Source organism: Chionomys nivalis, chromosome 15 (genome assembly GCF_950005125.1).
Source record: "Chionomys nivalis chromosome 15, mChiNiv1.1, whole genome shotgun sequence".
Classification (NCBI taxonomy): domain Eukaryota; kingdom Metazoa; phylum Chordata; class Mammalia; order Rodentia; family Cricetidae; genus Chionomys; species Chionomys nivalis.
Window position 1 is genome coordinate 69,543,584 of NC_080100.1, and position 17,379 is coordinate 69,560,962.

The 17,379-nt window shown below is 52.0% G+C and overlaps 1 protein-coding gene across 1 annotated transcript; it reads left to right on the top strand.

The window, feature by feature from the left end:
* Positions 1 to 4,925: 4,925 nt before the first annotated feature.
* On the top strand, positions 4,926 to 9,799 carry LOC130887134 (putative GTP-binding protein 6). The gene is made up of 10 exons (XM_057789394.1): positions 4,926 to 5,261; positions 5,532 to 5,666; positions 5,979 to 6,049; positions 6,420 to 6,550; positions 7,153 to 7,223; positions 7,449 to 7,607; positions 7,759 to 7,967; positions 8,129 to 8,277; positions 8,672 to 8,824; positions 9,042 to 9,799. The coding sequence occupies exons 1-10, from the start codon at positions 4,928 to 4,930 to the stop codon at positions 9,163 to 9,165; spliced, it is 1,536 nt and encodes a 511-aa protein (XP_057645377.1). The 5' UTR covers positions 4,926 to 4,927; the 3' UTR covers positions 9,166 to 9,799.
* Positions 9,800 to 17,379: the final 7,580 nt, after the last annotated feature.

Consider the following 17,379-nt stretch of genomic DNA (forward strand, 5'->3'; position numbering starts at 1 on the left):
GAAAGTGTGAGCTACCTGAGACTGTCTTAAATAAATTAAAGAAACAGGCATGACTTTAATTCCAGCACTCAGGAAACATAAAGAGGCAGTTTGAGGCTAGCCTGATCTAGAGAGTTCCAAGACAGCCAGGGCTATATAGAGAAACCATCTTGAAAAAAAACCAAAATGAATAAATTAATTCATTAAAACGCTCTTTGTGGGGACTCATACCTTATTCCTAGTACTCAGGAGGCAGAGTCAAGTAGATCTCTATGAGTTCAAGGCCATCCTGGTCAACATAAATGAATTCCAAGACACCCAGGGCTATGTAGAGACACCCTGTCTCAAAAAGCTCCTACCACCCCAAAATAAACGAACTAAAGGAAAATGGTGTGTGATTATATTTAATTACACGACACACTTAGTGAATAAGAAAGTCATAGAGACTAACTATGAGACTAACTATGAGAAAAGGGAATTTGTCTAGTAGACATTGAATTTTAGTTTTACAAGATGAAAGTTATGGAAATGGATGGTGGTGATGGGCACATAATACTATGAGTACATTCTATTTAATACCTATGAGCTGTAAACTTAAAGTAGAAACTACATGATATAATCTTACCATAACAAAAATAACTGGAAAAATATCAACAGAAACTCAAGAGATTAAACAAACAAAAAGGTGTGGGAGGGAAATGGTCAGATTATCCCACAAACTCCCTAATATAAAAAAACCAAGGACAGATTTTTTTTTAAATCCTTTTCTTTTGAGTAAAGTTCTCACTCACCGTGTAATACATGTTAGTCTGACATTTCAGAGTTTCCTAAATGCTCCTTCTCCTTTGTTATAATGTAGATTGCCTGGGGAAAGGTGTTTTCCAAAGCTGGTGACTTTAGTTACAGGGGTTTGGCTAGCCCTGTGTTCCCCTGAAAGAGAATATTAATGAGTATCCACCTTGGTTTACCTGGGGGTTAAATGGTGTTTTGTATAATAAACGTGGGTAGATCTTCAGGAATGGATGAAACCTGAGATGCCCTTCCGAGATGACTGTGTGAACTGTCTTGTTATTTCTCGCGCCTCTGTACCAGTCCAGTTAGGGGAAAAATAGTTTCTATGTGTTTGGATAAATTCTATGTGTTTGAATATCTGGGAATATCTTAAATGAAATGCTTTTTGCCTGGACCCTAAACACTGACCAATTGCTTGTCAATAAAAGTAATTGCAGGGAGGCAGATCCCTGAATTTACATAGGAAAACAGCCTGGGGGTACGGGAGAATTGTCTGTAATCTGTCAGTTATGTTATAAATAAACGCTGATTGGCCAGGCAGGAAATATAGGTGAGAAAACAAGACAGGAAGTAGAAATGATGTAATGAGAACAGGAGAATTCTGGGAAGGAGGAAGCTGATTCCTCCCATTCCTGCCCAGACCACCAAAGCGGCAGGATGTGATTTGCCCCACTGAAAAAGGTACTGAGCCACATGGCTAACATAGACCAGAATAATGGGTTAATCAAGATGTGAGAGTTAGCCAGTGAAAGGCTAGAGCTAATGGGCCAATCAGCTTATAATTTATAGAGACCTATGTGTGATTTTCTTTGGGGCTAAACAGTTGTGGGGTACCAGGCAGGACAGAAACCCCAACAAACAGGCACCCCATTCATGTTACAGCCTGGCAGTGAGAAACTGTCTTCACACATAGCTAGGGAAGTGTAATCAGTAAACCCCAAAGCATAGGAAAGACAGTAGTCAGTAAATGATCAAATATCTCAGAAATGTGGGAATTCTCAAATTTGTAACAGAAAGGGAATCAGCTACAGCAAAAAATCTACAGCAAAAAGTGACCAATTAATTCACAAGGCAATAATGCCAATTTGCCCTGTGTCTTGGTTTAAACATCCGTCAGAGCTCTTAGCTCTGATTAGTTGCCTTGTGAAATGAAAGTGGTTTTAATTACTGAATGATTATTCAGTTTCTAGCAGGGGTGGGACCTCCAAGGACCTTTCTATTTCCCCTCCCTATGAGAAGCCATGAACTGCAGGCAGGGGGCTGGGCCTCCCAGGTTCTACTTTCCCCGTGTATGGGGCGCATGTCCTGCAGTTAGGGGGTGTGGCCTGCCAAGTCCTACCTACTCCTCCACTGTGTGTGAGGGCATTAGGTGGCAGGCCATCTGTGAACTTCCTGGTCACCCAGAGTGGACATACCCACAGTCTAAGTGAACCACTTGGGAGGGCATGGGCTGTAGTTAGGGAGCAGCTCCTCTTGTGAGCTTCCTGTCCATAGAGCAGGGACACACCCCGGTCCCAATTGTGAGAGGGCATGGCTGACTGTGGCACCCCTTACAGAATGTGGCGCTGCTGTAAGAAAAGACTGACATCAACCAGCTGACCAACATCTTCTACTGCAAGTTCTGGGAACTCTACAGAGGTCATGACCTGTTCTTTGATGCACTTGACCTGGAGAGGCAGAATGACCATGTGAGCTTCAGTAGGGGCAAAGATGGGGCCTTGGGTGAGGTTGGAGCTCAGAAGTACAAGGGCTTAGATACAGACTTTGACCTGGTGCAGCACAAAGACCACAGTGAGCTTGGGTGGGGGTGGGGCCTGGGGTGAAGGCAGTGACTGCAGTGCGGGGCCATGGGGCAGAGGGTGGATTGTGGGGCTGCGAGATGGAGGGAGGAGCCTGGGATGAAGGAGGTGGGGCATTGGGATGGAAGGGAAGGGCAAGGATGGGGCCATAGGGTAGAGGGTGAGGCCTGGGATGTGGCAGGGGTTAGAGTGTGAAGCTGTCAGATTTAGGGGCAGAGGGTGTGTCCATGGGCAAAGGGCAGGACTATCAGATGGAGGGGCTAAACTGTGGCTAGAAGGGTGAGGTCTGGGGTGGAGGGTGGGGCTGCCAGTTGAGGGGCAGAGTCTTAGGCAGAGGGAGGGACTGTGGTTGTGAAAGACCCTACAGACCCCCTCCTCAGAACCCGCAGCCAGCAGGCTCCCCGGGAGAACGTCCTGTTTGCTTGAAAGATTCTCAAGATCAGCAGCTAGCCTGCTCTCGTGAGAGGAAAACAGGATATCTATAAGATAGGACATCTACAAAGCAAGATGGCTGCAAAGTAGGATATCTATAAGAGCAGGATGTCTGCTGCCAGACATCCATGCTGGGAGAGGAAAACCATTCATGCCCCCCGCCTCATTCCGATAACCAAGCTTCTGCTTCTGTAAATTGCTTTTTGCTGCCCTCTTTCCTATAAAAAGTCCTCCTCCCAGTCTGCAGGTGAGCAAGTCCTCCGAAAGACTTTGCCGCCTACAGGTACCTGTGTCTACCTAATAAACCTCTTGCAGTTTGCATCCGACTCGTGGTCTCGGCCTGGTCTGTGGGTCCGGGGTCTCCACCTGAGGGAAGGTCCCTACCGGGGTCTTTCAGTTGGAGGGGTGGGGCCTGGGGTAGAGTGCAGGCTTCAGGGATAGAGGGGCAGAGCTAATGGAAGAAGGGATGGGGCTGTCAGATCTAGGGGCGGATCTATAATGTGGAGGGCAAAACCATTGGCAGAGAGCAAGGGCTCAGGTATGGAAGGTAGCAGTTTGACAGAGGGGTGGGGCCTTAGAAAGAGGGGCTGTGCTCAGGGATGGTGGGGCAGAGCCAGGCCCCAGTCATCAAGTGTAAAGACTACCCTGCCTGGTTTTTCTTGCAACCATCTCCTCCAAGATGATTGGCAGGATTTTCTCATGCACCGTTATGTGGTAGGTGCTTTTGTGCTGCGTCATGTGAGGTCCTGTAGGTGGCGAGGAAGGGGTGGTGGTGGTTCCAGAGTGTCAGTGTCATCACTCACGGTCTCTGGTCTCTGTCATGTGACCAGGGTCACAGTACATGTGATACCTTCTGCCCCGTGGCTGCTGTTTGGGCTACACGTCCCACATCACTGTTGGTGGTGGGCGGTCATGTTACTGTCAGTGGGTGATTTCGCCACTGTGAGTGATGGGTGGGGCTGCTCTATTAGCAGTTATCCAAGCCCCATGAGAGGCCCCGTGTTCCCTGACCCCCACATGTAGGAGGGAGGGTGCAGCAGGATGGAAAAGTCAGCTACATGGACTTGGTGTGGTTCCTGATCTCAGATGAGGACAAAAAGACACAGAACAAGTGGGCAGATTCTAGGTCCACCGTCTATGACCATCTGTGGCCCCAGTGTTGTCACTCCATATTCTGTCAGATGCTCGTGTCGGATAATGGGCAGCGCAGTTAGATGCTCATATGACTTGGGGCAATACACAGTAAGATGCTCATGTATGACACGGGCAACGCAATCAGGAGATGGGTCAGTGTCGCCACAGCTAAATGCACACGGTCAACTGTCACCTGAGTTCCGTGCCAGGAACCCATTTGAGGGACGTGACTGAGCTTCACGCAAACGGCCCGAGCATGACACACATACACACATGCACACACTTCACCTCGTGCAGTCCCAAGCGTGACACACACACCACACATACCAACATATATATGCATCACACATGCACGCGCATGCATACACATACACACGCAGGTCACCTCAGCTGTGGTACCGAGCACACATACATCACCTTCGCTTTGGCGAGCGTCTGTGGGACTGCACTGCAGCTGGGGCTAAGGATATGCGTGTCCGATGTCCCACACAGCGGGTTAAGTCACAGTCCCCAGCCCTTTGCTGTTGCAAGTCTCCTGGACTTGGTAAGCATCCTCTACCCTGGACCCGAATGGACCCGCCTCCCGCCAATCAGAAGCCTATCTCTGGGGCAGTCGCTGGGAGCCCCGCCCCGCCGCCTTTGAGCGCTGAGGCCGCGAGTGTCTGCTCCTGCGGGGCTCTGGCTCTTGCACCCCCACCCCCGCCTTGGCCGCTCGCCCCACCCCCAGGCCCCGCCCCTGCCAGCTCCTCCCACTCCAGGGACCGCTCCTCCTTTCCGGCCACGCCCTCAGCATGGCGGCCACGCGCGCTGCCGCACGACCAGCGCTCAGGCTCCTGCTTAGCCGCGGCCTGGCCCCTCGCTATGCCCCGCCGTGCCTGCCACAGCCGGCCCGCGCAGGCAGCGTCGACATCCGGAGCCCCTGCGGCGGAGTTAGGAGCGGCTCCCACGTCCGCAGCTGGGAGAGCGGGGCCGGGGTGGTGGGGGAGGACCGAGAGGAGCCCGAGGAGGAGGAGGAGGAGGAGGAGCTGCTGAGCCGGGAACCACTGCTGCCCGCTGCGGCCCAGCGCGTGTGCGTCCTGCATCCTGACGTCAGGGGCCGCGCCGGAAGGAAGGCGCACGACACAGGTCAGCGGAAGGGCGGGGCGGGAGGAGACAGGCTGCGTGGGCATGGGTTCAGAAGGGGAGGTTTGAGGAGAAAGAAAGGTGGTGCGGACGCCCTGGGAGGCGCACAGGGGACAGGGGAACTACTATGGGCATCAGCGTGGAGGAGTTTTGGTGGGGCAGGCGGGGTTTGTGTGTGCTAGCCTCCCTGGGATCCATCCCCAGGGTCCATGCGAGCTGCGGCTCCCGACGGACGCCATCTACCCCCCCCCCCCCCCGTCTGTCCCCTCACAGAGTGTCAGGTGGCGGAGGCTGCCGCGCTGGTGCGCGCATTGCATGGCTGGTCGGTGGTGCGGACCCTGGTGGTGCCCACGGGGGTCCCAGACAGTAAGTTTGTCTTTGGCAAAGGAAACTTCCAGGAGCTGACGGGTAAGTAGCCCGCCCCTTCGTGTGACATGCTCCCTGCCCAACTGGTGTACCTGTGCATACATGCGTGTTCTTGCTATGTGAATGTGTGTGCTTCCCTCTGTGTACGTCCCATTGTGTATATTTCTCTTTGTGCATGTGTGTGCGTCCTTCTGTGCAGTGTTACAGTGTTACTTAGCATTCACATGCGTGTGCATGCCTCAGTGTAGCTTGTGCATGGTTCTCAGTGTGCACATATGTGTACCTCCCTCTTTGTGTAGCATGTGCACACCCAGACTTGCCTGCAACTGACGGACCCCTCCCCCTACTCCTCAGAGAAGATCAAGGGATCTGTGGACATTACGTGTGTGTTTCTGAATGTAGAGAGGATGACGGCTCTGACCAAGGTATGGAGTGTGTGATTGTGACCCATGTGTGTCAGTTCCACCCCTTCCCCTGACCCCCTTGTCCTGACCTCACCCCTTCCTTTGGCCCCGTGTCCTATCCTCACCCCTTCCTATGTCCCTGCATCCCCTGACCCTCCTGTGTCCCAACCTTTCCCTCCCTCTGAGCCCCAAGTCCCCATCTCACCCCTTTCTCTATCCCTGGGTCTCTGACCCTTGTGTCCTGGCCTCACCTGTTTCTCTGACCCCAGGACCCTGACCCCCTCTCATTCCCCTGACCTGCTTGTCCCAGCCTCATCCCTTACCCTGCTCCCTCTCTCCTGGTACCCATCTCCCAGCCTTTCCCCTGACCCTTTTTCCCATTTCCTGGCAGAAGACCCTGCAGACTGCCTGGGGCGTCCATGTGTTGGACAGGTTCACTATCGTACTGCACATATTCCGCTGTAATGCCCGCACCAAGGAGACCCGGCTGCAGCTGGCTCTGGCGGAGATCCCCCTGCTCAGGTGGGTTACGCCTTCTCTGGTGGGTCACTCCTGAAATTACCTGACACAAGTTAAAAGGAAACGCGGAACAAGTGACAAACCTGCTTAGGAGTTAGGGGGTGTGCACAGGACTGGGAAGTCAGTGTGCAGAGAAAGGGAGGAAGATGGCACGTCCAGCTTTTAAAAACTGCCTAGCGCATGCACACAGGGGTTGATGTGGCTACTTCATATGCAGATGATGGGACTCTCGCAGACGTGCAAGGGCTTAGCTGAGTCATACATGAATCACGGGAGGCCCTTTAACATCCCTGGGGGCCGTTAGGCACTTCTGCATGACGGCTTGTTTGTACCTGAATGACACCTAGAACCCGGACGTATCAGCCTTATGTGGCTGAAATCATTACAACCCCTGCCCAGGCGGGTCACCCCACACTCCTCCTCTTCCAACACCCTTCCTCCCCCCATACCCCCACATCCCCTTCCATACAGAGATACCAGCTGCACACCCCTTGGTGGTTGACACCCTATTCTGTTCAGTGTGCCCTAGGAGGGCTTGGCCTTGACCTGAGGACCCAAGTGCCAAAACTCACTAAGTGACACCTAAGCATGTATTTCCATCCCAGGTCTACCCTGAGCAGCTGCTCTGCCCGACTGGACCAGCAAGGAAGGGGTTCACGGTACATCATGGGGTCAGGTGAGGGTGCCACATGGCCTCCAGTGGGGAACACAGTCCAGGGCAATGGGAGCACGAGCCAACCAGCTGCAGAGTTTCCCAGCTGTCACAGTGGGTAACACTGGTTACACGGTCTCCAGTGGGGGATACCAGCTACATGCAGTGGGGTGCACCCACAGATACTCACACCCCTGGGACCCCCTGCACCTGGCTCCTACATACCAGTTTGCATATCCATGTCCACAGGAGAGTCATCCACAGAGCTGTGCCAACGGGCACTGAAGGAGAAGGAGGCGAAGATCAGGCGAGCGCTAGAGCGGTTGCGGGATAAGCGAAGTGTGCTAAGGAAGCAGCGCTTGCGGCGCGAGTTCCCCATTGTGTCTGTCGTCGGCTACACCAACTGTGGTGAGGGTCCCTGGGCTGCAACACTGCATCTCAGCACAGTAATGCGTAGGTGGGTCCGTGGGTGCAGCCCCACGTCTCCGCACAGGGTAGGTGGGAGAAGGTCCCCAGGGTGCAGTGTGTGTTCCCTATTCTCACATCGTGTCCCCTCCAGGGAAAACCACGCTCATCAAGGCCCTGACGGGGGAGGCCACTATGCAGCCATGTGACCAGCTGTTCACAACCCTAGATGTCACAGCACATGCAGGGTTGCTGCCGTCATGCATGCCCATCCTGTACATGGATACCATTGGCTTCCTATCACAGCTGCCGCACAGCCTGATCCAGTCGTTCTCCACCACGCTGGAGGACGTGGTGCATTCGGTGGGTATCCATGTGTCTATGTGAATGGGTATCCTTGGATCCGCCTTTGCCACCCTCTACATGGATTTGGTGTCCTTGGTGTTCCTCGGACTAACACTTCCTGTCCCCTGCCGCCCCTCCCTATGACACTTCTGGCCCCTGACTGCTCCTCCCCCTCACAGGATGTTATCCTGCATGTGAGGGACATGAGCCACCCCAACACAGAGCAACAGAAGGCCAGTGTCTTGTCTACACTGCGAGGTCTGCAGCTGCGGCCTGCGCTCTTGAACTCCATGTTGGAAGTTCACAACAAGGTGGATCTGGTTCCTGGGTAAGTTGGGCAGGGGTAGGCATGTGTGTCACTGTTCACACTGCAGGAATCTTCATGGTGTCCTCACCGCACCTATTCTCACTGCACCTCTCGTCACTGCACCTGTCCTAACTGCAGCTGTCCTCACCGCAGCTGTGCTCACTGCACCTGTCCTCACCGCAGCTGTGCTCACTGCACTTGTCCTCACCTCATCTGACCTCACTGCAGCTGTGCTCACTGCACCTGTCCTCACCTCATCTGACCTCACTGCAGCTGTGCTCACTGCACCTGTCCTCATCTCACCTGTCCTCACTGCAGCTGTGCTCACTGCACCTGTCCTCACCTCACCTATCTACACCACACATGTCCACATAACCCCATGGTTCCTCTTACCCACTGAGCCTCTTCCACACAGGTACAGGCCCCCAGGGCACCACGTCCTGGCCGTGTCTGCACTCCTGGGCCATGGGCTAGACAAGCTGAAGGCGACACTGGAGGAGTTGGTTCTGCAGGCCACTGGCCGGCAGGTGCTCACCCTCTGCTTACGGCTTGGGGGACCCCAGCTCTGGTGAGTCACAGGGTCTTGGGCGGTGGGCTGTCACATACACAGATACAGCTGATTCCCTGCCGGGGAGATGCCCCACTATCAACATGCTTCCCATCCTGCACGAAGCTGATGTCAACTTGGCTTCCCAGCCTGCAACCACCCTCTGCCCATCATTCAGGCACCACACTGACATCAGCCCACTTCTCAGCATGCATCACGGTGGTCTCTTTTTCTGCAGCTGGCTGTACAAGGAGGCCAAGGTGCAGCAGGTGCAGGAGCTACCCAATACTGACAAGGCCCATGTGACCATTATCATCAGCCAAGCCACCTATGGCCGTTTCCGGAAGCTGTTTCCTGAGTGACAGCCTGGACTGGGGTGTGGATACAGATTGTGGCCATGGTGTTGTCCCACCACTTTTTCTTTCCCAGCTGTTTCCTGAGTGACAACCAGAACCAGATGTGGATCCAGCTCGTGGGAGGGTGTTTGTGGGTGGCCCCATGTAGTCCTGCCCCTTCCTCCCTCCCAGACTGACTGGTGTTGGTGGAGCGGCGGGACAGCTGCTGAGTCACGACAATTTCTTTGCGGCATGTAACCCAGAAACAGCAAAAAGCTGTCTTAAATTTTTTTTCCCGCCCGCATGGCTTTACCAGAAATAATTACACGGAAACTGTATTCTTTTGAACACTGCCTAGCCCATTAGTTCCAGCCTCTTATTGGCTAGCTCTTACATATTGATCTAACCCATTTTTAATATTCTGTGTAGCACCACGAGCTGGCTTACCAGAAAAGATCTTAACCTGCCTCTGTCTGGAGTGGGAGAATCATGGCGACTCACTGACTCGGCTTCTTTCTCCCAGTATCCTGTTCTGTCTACTCCGCCTACCTAATTTTCTGTCCTATTAAAGGGCTAAGACAGTTTCTTTATTTAACCAATAAAATTAACTCCTCCATCAGACTGGCAGCTCATTAAAGCAGTATTTGCATTTTGTTCCCTCTCTTTGGCTGGCTATGTGTGGGCTTTGAGGGGTTCTGTGTCACTGGGGAAGGGGAGGGGAGTGTCTTTCACTGGAGAAGGGAAGGGATGAGGAGTGTCTGTGTCACTGGGGGAGGGAATGGGGAGGGCCCATTTCATTGGGGAAGGGAGGGGTAGGGTCTCAGTTGAAAATGGTGCTGTGGCTGATCCAGGACAGGAGGACTGAACATTGCCCTCCCACAGCTCTCCCCCAACACCTGTGTTCTGCCCCTCCATGTTCTTGGATGATACACAGATTTAATAGAAATGGGTTAATCAAGATGTGAGAGTTAGCCAATAAGAGGCTAGAGCTAATGGGCCAGGCAGTAATTTAATACAATTTCTGTGTAGTTATTTCGGGGGTTAAGCTAGCCAGGCGGCGGGATGCAGCCCTTACGGCCCTTACCCTCTACAACACTCTATGAAAATTGTTGCCAGCTCAAACAGGCTGCCCGCAAGGGAAGGAGGAAGGGTGGGGTAACGTCACAGCATGTGACTGACAGATGACATCCCCACAGACCCCATATGACTGCCAGGTGACATCCTCACAGACACCCACCCCCATCTGACAGGTGACTTCAGTGCCACCCATTCCTAGCTATGTCCCAGGTGGCACCTGAGTGGCCGTAGCTCCTCATGCTCTTCAAGTACCAAAGCAGCACCTGCGAATTCATTTGGTCGCCCCATCAGTAAGGGATCCCAGGCCACAGCTCCGTGTGATGACCATAGAGGTCTCATCATAGGACACAATCACCTGCTGGCCATGCACTCACAGCTGCCACAGCGTGGGGATGTCCTGTATGGGAGGGAGGGAGGGGTTGGTTGATTGAGACTGAAGATTGGACAGCTATGGGCCCACGAGGCCACGCCCTGGGCGGCCACAGAATCCTTACTGCAGTGTCCATGCTGTTCTCACCCTGTCATCACCCATCCATGCCCTCCTTACCCCCCCCCCCCACATGCCCTGCATAGCATGAATGGAGCATGTGTGGGTGTCTGGAAGCCTTGAGGGTCCCCCTAGAGGCGGGAATCACCCACTTTTGCCCCGTGACAGGAGGGGTAGCCCCCAATGAAGCTTCTAGGAGGGTTGAAAGGAGCTGGGGGGACGTGGGCAGGACGAGAACCTGAGCTGTCAGAGACAAGGTCCTATAACCTGCGTGGGTGGTTGTGGGTAAAGGGATCATGGAGAAGAACTGACAGACAGAAGGATAGACGGAAAGAGCCCGAGGGACTCTGTGGGGTCCTTAGAGCCAGGACAAACACATGTTGGCTTTGACGTGTGTCTATTCACAGAGAGCCATGACACCATGACATACTGCCTGAGCCAGAAGTCCCCAATCTCCTGGGGAGAGTCTTGGCTGCTGCACCCTGCTGGGGCAGGTCACACCCTGAATTATGAAGCCCTTGGTGTTGATATGGTCAGTCACACAGGTGTGGGCGTTGGGGAGGACCCGCTGGTGATGGACAGGGCAGGGGGTTGGGGGAGGTGTAGGTCACGCAGGTGAGTGGGGCATGAAGGAGGGCCCGCAGGTGACGGACAGGGCGAAGGGGGGCGGGGTAGGGAACGAAATGGGGCTGAGTCCCAGTGGCGGGATTAGGGTCCTGGTGATGGGCAGGTTGTGGGGAAGGAACTGAGAGCCCCGGGGGCAGGGTTAGGGACCAGGTGATGGACAGGTGGAGGTGACTGTGAGTCCCGGGGTGCTGTCCAGGTTTTAGGGTGTCCTGGGGTGCTATGCATGGTGGTCACGGTGACACCCCAGGAATGAACCCTGACTCGCTGTCTGCCCCAGACCCTTGACGTGATGAAGCAGCTGGAAGCAGGGGTGTGGTACCTGGATCTGTGGGTTGCTCATGTGCAGGGTGGCTCGCAGAGGAATCTGCACTTTGAACCCATGTTCCCCCCACCTCCACTGTGCTGGAGGAGGTGGGGGGTAGAACCAGGAGTAGCTGGGGGAAGGGTGGAGATTAATGTATGTCATCGTGTGTCCCTTAGACGTCCCTAGGGCACCCTCACCAAGATCTCCGAGTGGCTGGAGTCACACCCTCATGAGGTCATCATCCTGGCCTGCAGAAACTTTGAGGGGATGACAGGAGACTTGCATGAGTACATCATAGACTGCATCAAGAACATCTTCGAGGACTCTTTGTGTCTGCATGGGATGAGAAGGAGGATTGTGCAGGCCAGGGTGAGGAAGGCCTGGTATTTAGGCATAGGCATGTGGCCTCGGGGTGAGGAGGGCTTAGGTGGGTGGACATACCATGTATGTTGGGGAACCAGAAGCAACAGAGGAGGACTGGTGCAGGAGAATTGTCTGTATTCTGTCAATCATGTTTTAAATAAATGCTGATTGGTCAGGCAGGAAGTATAGGTGGGAAAACCAAACAGGAAGTAGAAATGATGCAAGGAGAACAGGAGAATTCTGGGAAGGAGGAAGCTGATTCCTCCCACTCCTGCCCAGATCACCGAAGCAGCAAGATGTGATCTGCCTCACTGAAAAAGGTACTGAGCCACATGGCTAACATAGATCAGAAAAATGGGTTAATCAAGATGTGAGAGTTAGCCAATGAGAGGCTAGAGCTAATGGGCCAATCAGCTTATAATTTATAGAGACCTATGTGTGATTTTCTTTGGGGCTAAACAGTTGTGGGGTACCGGGGAGGGGGGACAGAAACCCCAACAAACAAGCCAGCCCCTCATATTACAGGGTACACCAAGGTAGTTGGGAGATACGGATACAGTGAGGGGGGACACAGAGTAAGTGGGGGAGCACTGAGGCAGTTGGTAGGCACAGAGGCAGTTTTGGAGATACTGAAGTAACTGGGGGACACCAAGTCAGGGAAAGACATCCAGGAGTGGGGGAAGTCTGAAGCATTGCAGCCCGTGTCCTCAGGACACTCTATGTCACTTGTCATTCACCAAACTCCGCACTGGGTGCCTAATAGTCCCCTAGCCACCTGCAGTCAGTGAACCAGGTGTTCCTGGGGTCTCAGTGGGGGTCAGTTGTGTTTGCCCAAGAGGGGGGAAGATAGGAAGGAGCAGAGGGTGGGGCAGAGTAGCCGTATCCCTGGTCTCCATGGAGAAGCACCTGGATTCCAAAGCCCTTCACACATACCCCCAACAATCTTCATGACCACGTGACCACAGCCCCTTCGGTGCCCACCTGCCATGAACCTCCCCACGGGATCGCCCTTGCCATCATTGAACCTGTTGTCTGTCCAACTGTGCCACCCATGTTACCTGCTGCGAATCCCAGTCCAGGAGGTCCAAGCGGGTGCCAGCGGCCACCACTTAGCTGCCCTTTTCCTTGCAGCCCATGTGGTGTCCTGGAGGGTAGAGGGTCGTGGGGCACAGACCGGGTGGGCAAGTGGCCTTGAACGGGGTGGATGAGGGGACAGAGGGCTAGGGGGCATAGACGAGGTGAGTCGGGGTCCTGGGCTAGGGGTCAGCAGCTCCACGGCCCAGGGCTTTCACCCAAGGCCCAGGACTCCTCCCCACTGCCCTGAGGTCTAGCACTACTCCCCCAACCACACCTGTTGCTCTCACTCCCCACCCAGTTGTCTCCTCCCAGCACTCCCCTACCCCCACACCCATTGCCACTCTCCCAGATCTCCCCACACACAGCCTTTGCCCTTACTCAGGCTCGCCACCTGCACCTGCCCACTATGCACTGGCACAGTCTGTGGGTGGATGTGCACATAAACTGGCTGCCCTGTCACCTCCTCCCACACAGGACATTCACCCATCCTTTCCACATCACACATAAGACACATGCACAGGCCAGAACATTCATAACTGCCAATGACCAAGAAGGTTATGTAGAGTCCCTGTCCCTCAGAAGATGACCTTGCCCATCAGTAGGTGACCCTGCCCCTCAATAGGTAACCCTTCCACTAAATAGGTAATCTTGACCCTCAGCATGGGATCTGCCTCAGTAGGTGACCCTGCCTTCAGTATGTGATCCTGGTCCTCAGTAGGTGATGCTGTCCCTGAGCAGGTGGCCCACATCTTTGCCCTCAGTAGTTGACCCTGTTATTCTGTGGATATCCCAGCCTTCAACAGGTGACTCTGCCAACCAACAGCTGTCCTGGGTCCTCTGCAGCTGTCCTGTGCCTTAGCAGGTGGCCATAATCTTCTGCCAGTGTCCTGTGTTGTCAAAAGTTGACAATGGTGCTCAGGAGGTGACCTTGCCCCTCTGCAGGTGTTCTGTGTCCTCAGTAGGTGTCCCGTGCTCTCAGAAAGTGACCCTGCCCTTCTGCAGCTGTCCTATGCCTTTATGAGATGGCCCTGATATTCTGCAGATATTCTGTGGCTGAGCAGATGCCCTTGCCCTTCAGCAGGTGCTTTGTGCTCTCACAAAATGGCCCTGAATCTTAGCAGAAAGCCCTGGTCCTTAAGATGTGTCCTGTGAAAATGTACTGCCATTTTGCAGATGTACATGTTCTGTGCCCCTCAACAGGTACCCCTACTCTTCTGCAGATGTTCTGTGACCTTTGTAGGTATCCTGTGCCCTCAAAATGTGGCTCTGGTCATTTTCCAATGCCTTGTGTCCATTTGCAGACGGCTCTGATACTTAACAGGCATCCTTTGCCCTGGGCAGTTGCTCTCTCCTTTATTCGGGTATCCTGTGCCATCAACATTTATTTGCTCTTGCCTGTCTGCAGGTGTTATGGGACCTCTGTAGGTGTTCTATGTCCTCACCAAGTGGCTGTGTCCTTTTGTAGGTGTCTTATGTCCTCAGCAGGTGGCCTTGACCTTCAGCAGGTGGCTCTGTTTTGCAGGTGTCCTTGGCCTTCAACAAGTTGCCCTACTCTTCTGAAGATTTCCTGTTTCCTCAGCATGTGACTCTCACCTGCAAGTAGCCCTTGTCCTTAACCGCTGTCCTGTGGCCTCAACATTTGACTGAGCTAATTTGCAGGTGTTTTGGGGTCCTCTGAATGTGTTCTGTGCCTTCAGCAGTTGTCCAGACCGCACAAGGCCACAGTAGGTGGCCTTGGTCTTTAACAGCTGTCTTGTGACTTCACCAGTTCATTCTTCTGTTCTGCAGCTGCAGCTGTCCTGGGTTTTGTGCAGGAATTCCATGCCCTCAACAGGCAGCCCTTCCCTTCTGAAGATGTTCTGTGCCCTCATTAGGAAACCTTGCCCCTCTGAATTTGTTCTCTGTCCTCTGCAGTTTAGAACCTAACATAATCCGAACCCTAACCCTACACTGACGTCTACCTCTACCCCTAAACCTGATGAGTGTTTGTCTCTGAGGGCACTGTAGAACACAAGGGGGCAAAACTGTAAGGATATTCAATAGAATTTCATAAAAATATAGATTTAATGTAAATTAACAACAAAGACTCTCCATTTTATATAAAACTGCTTTAAGCAATACTTTGTAAGATGGTTTTCCTTGAATCTATCCTTTTCCGCAACTGGAAAAGGTGCCTACTATGTGTAATTTTGTAAATATGATTACCCAAGACATACTGCTTTTCTTATTAGAACAGCATAGAGATGCCTTTCTGCTATCATGGCTACAAAGGATGTTTCACTGAATAAGTAAATATAGGTGTCAACACCCATGTATTAGTGCACAGAGCTGATGTTCTGTCCTGTAAGGCCCACAGATAATAAAGAAACAATAATGAATTCTTTTTTATTTATTTATTTTTTTATTAAAAATTTCCACCTCCTCCCCTCCTAATTTCCTTCCTCCTCCCTCCTCTCCCCCTCCCTTTCCAGTCCAAAGAGCAGTCAGGGTTCCCTGCCCTGTGGGAAGTCCAAGGTCCTCCCCCTTCCATCCAGGTCTAGAAAGGTGAGCATCCAAACAGACTAGGCTCCCACAAAGCCAGTACATGGAGTAAAATCAAAACCCACTGCCATTGTCTTTGGCTTCTCAGTCAGCCCTCATTGTCCGCCACATTCAGAGGGTCTGGTTTGATTACATGCTCCATCAGTCCCAGTCCAGCTGGCCTTGGTGAGCTCCCATTAGATCAGCCCCACCATCTGAGTGGGTCGGCGCACCCCTCACGGCCCTGACTTCATTGCTCACGTCTCCCTCCTTCTGCTTCTCATTTGGACCTTGGGAGCTCAGTTGAATGCTCCAATGTGAGTCTGTCTCTATCTCCATCCATTGCCAGATGAAGGTTCTATGGTGATATGCAAGATATTCATCAGTATGGCTATAGGATAGGGCCAGTTCAGGCTCCCTCTCAGCTGCCCGAGGAACTAGCTGGGGACATCTCCATGGACACCTGGGAACCCCTCTAGAGTCAAGTCTCTTTCCAACCCTAAAATGGCTCCCTTAATTAAGATCTATACTTCCCATATATACCCTTCCTCCATCCCAACTGTCCCATTCCCCCAAGCTCTCCCCATCTCCCCATACCCCCACTGCACCCCCACCCCCAAGTTCCCAGCTTTTGCCTGGCAAACTTGTCTACTTCCAATATCCAGGAGGATAACTCTTGTTTTTCTTTGGGTTCACCTTCTTATTTAGCTTCTCTAGGATCACAAATTATAGGCTCAATGTCCTTTATTTATGGCTAGAAACCAATTATGAGTGAGTACATCCCATGTTCCTCTTTTTGGGTCTGGGATACCTCACTCAGGATAGTGTTTTCTATTTCCATCCATTTGCATGCAAAATTCATGATGTCATTGTTTTTTACCGCTGAGTAGTACTCTAATATGTATATATTCCACACTTTCTTCATCCATTCTTCCATTGAAGGACATCTAGGTTGTTTCCAGGTTCTGGCTATTACAAACAATGCTGCTATGAACATAGTTGAACAAATGCTTTTGTCATATGATAGAGCATCTCTTGGGTATATTTCCAAGAGTGGTATTGCTGGATCCTAGGGTAGGTTGATCCCGAATTTCCTGAGAAACCACCACACTGATTTCCAAAGTAGAAAACAGAGAAAGCACACATTGGACACTTAACAGCACACCTGAAAGCTCTAGAAAAAAAAGAAGCAGACTGACCCAGGAGGAGTAGAAGACTGGAAATAATCAAACTGAGGGCTGAAATCAACAAAATAGAAACACAGAAAACAATCCAAAGAATCAACGAAATAAAAAATTGGTTCTTGGAGAAAATCAATAAGATTGTCAAACCCCTATCCAAACTAATTAAACGGCAGAGAGAGAACACGCAAATTAATAAGATCAGAAATGAAAAGGGGGACATTACCACAGACACAGAGGAAATTCAGATAATCCTTATATCTTACTACAAAAACCTGTATGCCACAAAATTGGAAAATGTAAAAGAAATGAACATTTTTTTAGATAAGTACCTATACCAAAGTTAAACCAAGACCAGGTGAACAATCTAACTAGACCTGTAAGTCGTGAAAAATTAGAAGCTGTTATCAAACACCTCCCTACCAAAAAAAAAAAACCAAGGACCAGATGGTTTCAATGCAGAATTCTACCGGAACTTCCAAGAAGAGCTAATACCTATACTCCTTAATGTATTTCACAATATAGAAACTGAAGAGTCAACCTTATGACTTAATGGTATACTTTATGGTTTTCATGATTCTGTTGAAATACCAACAGAGAGTGAG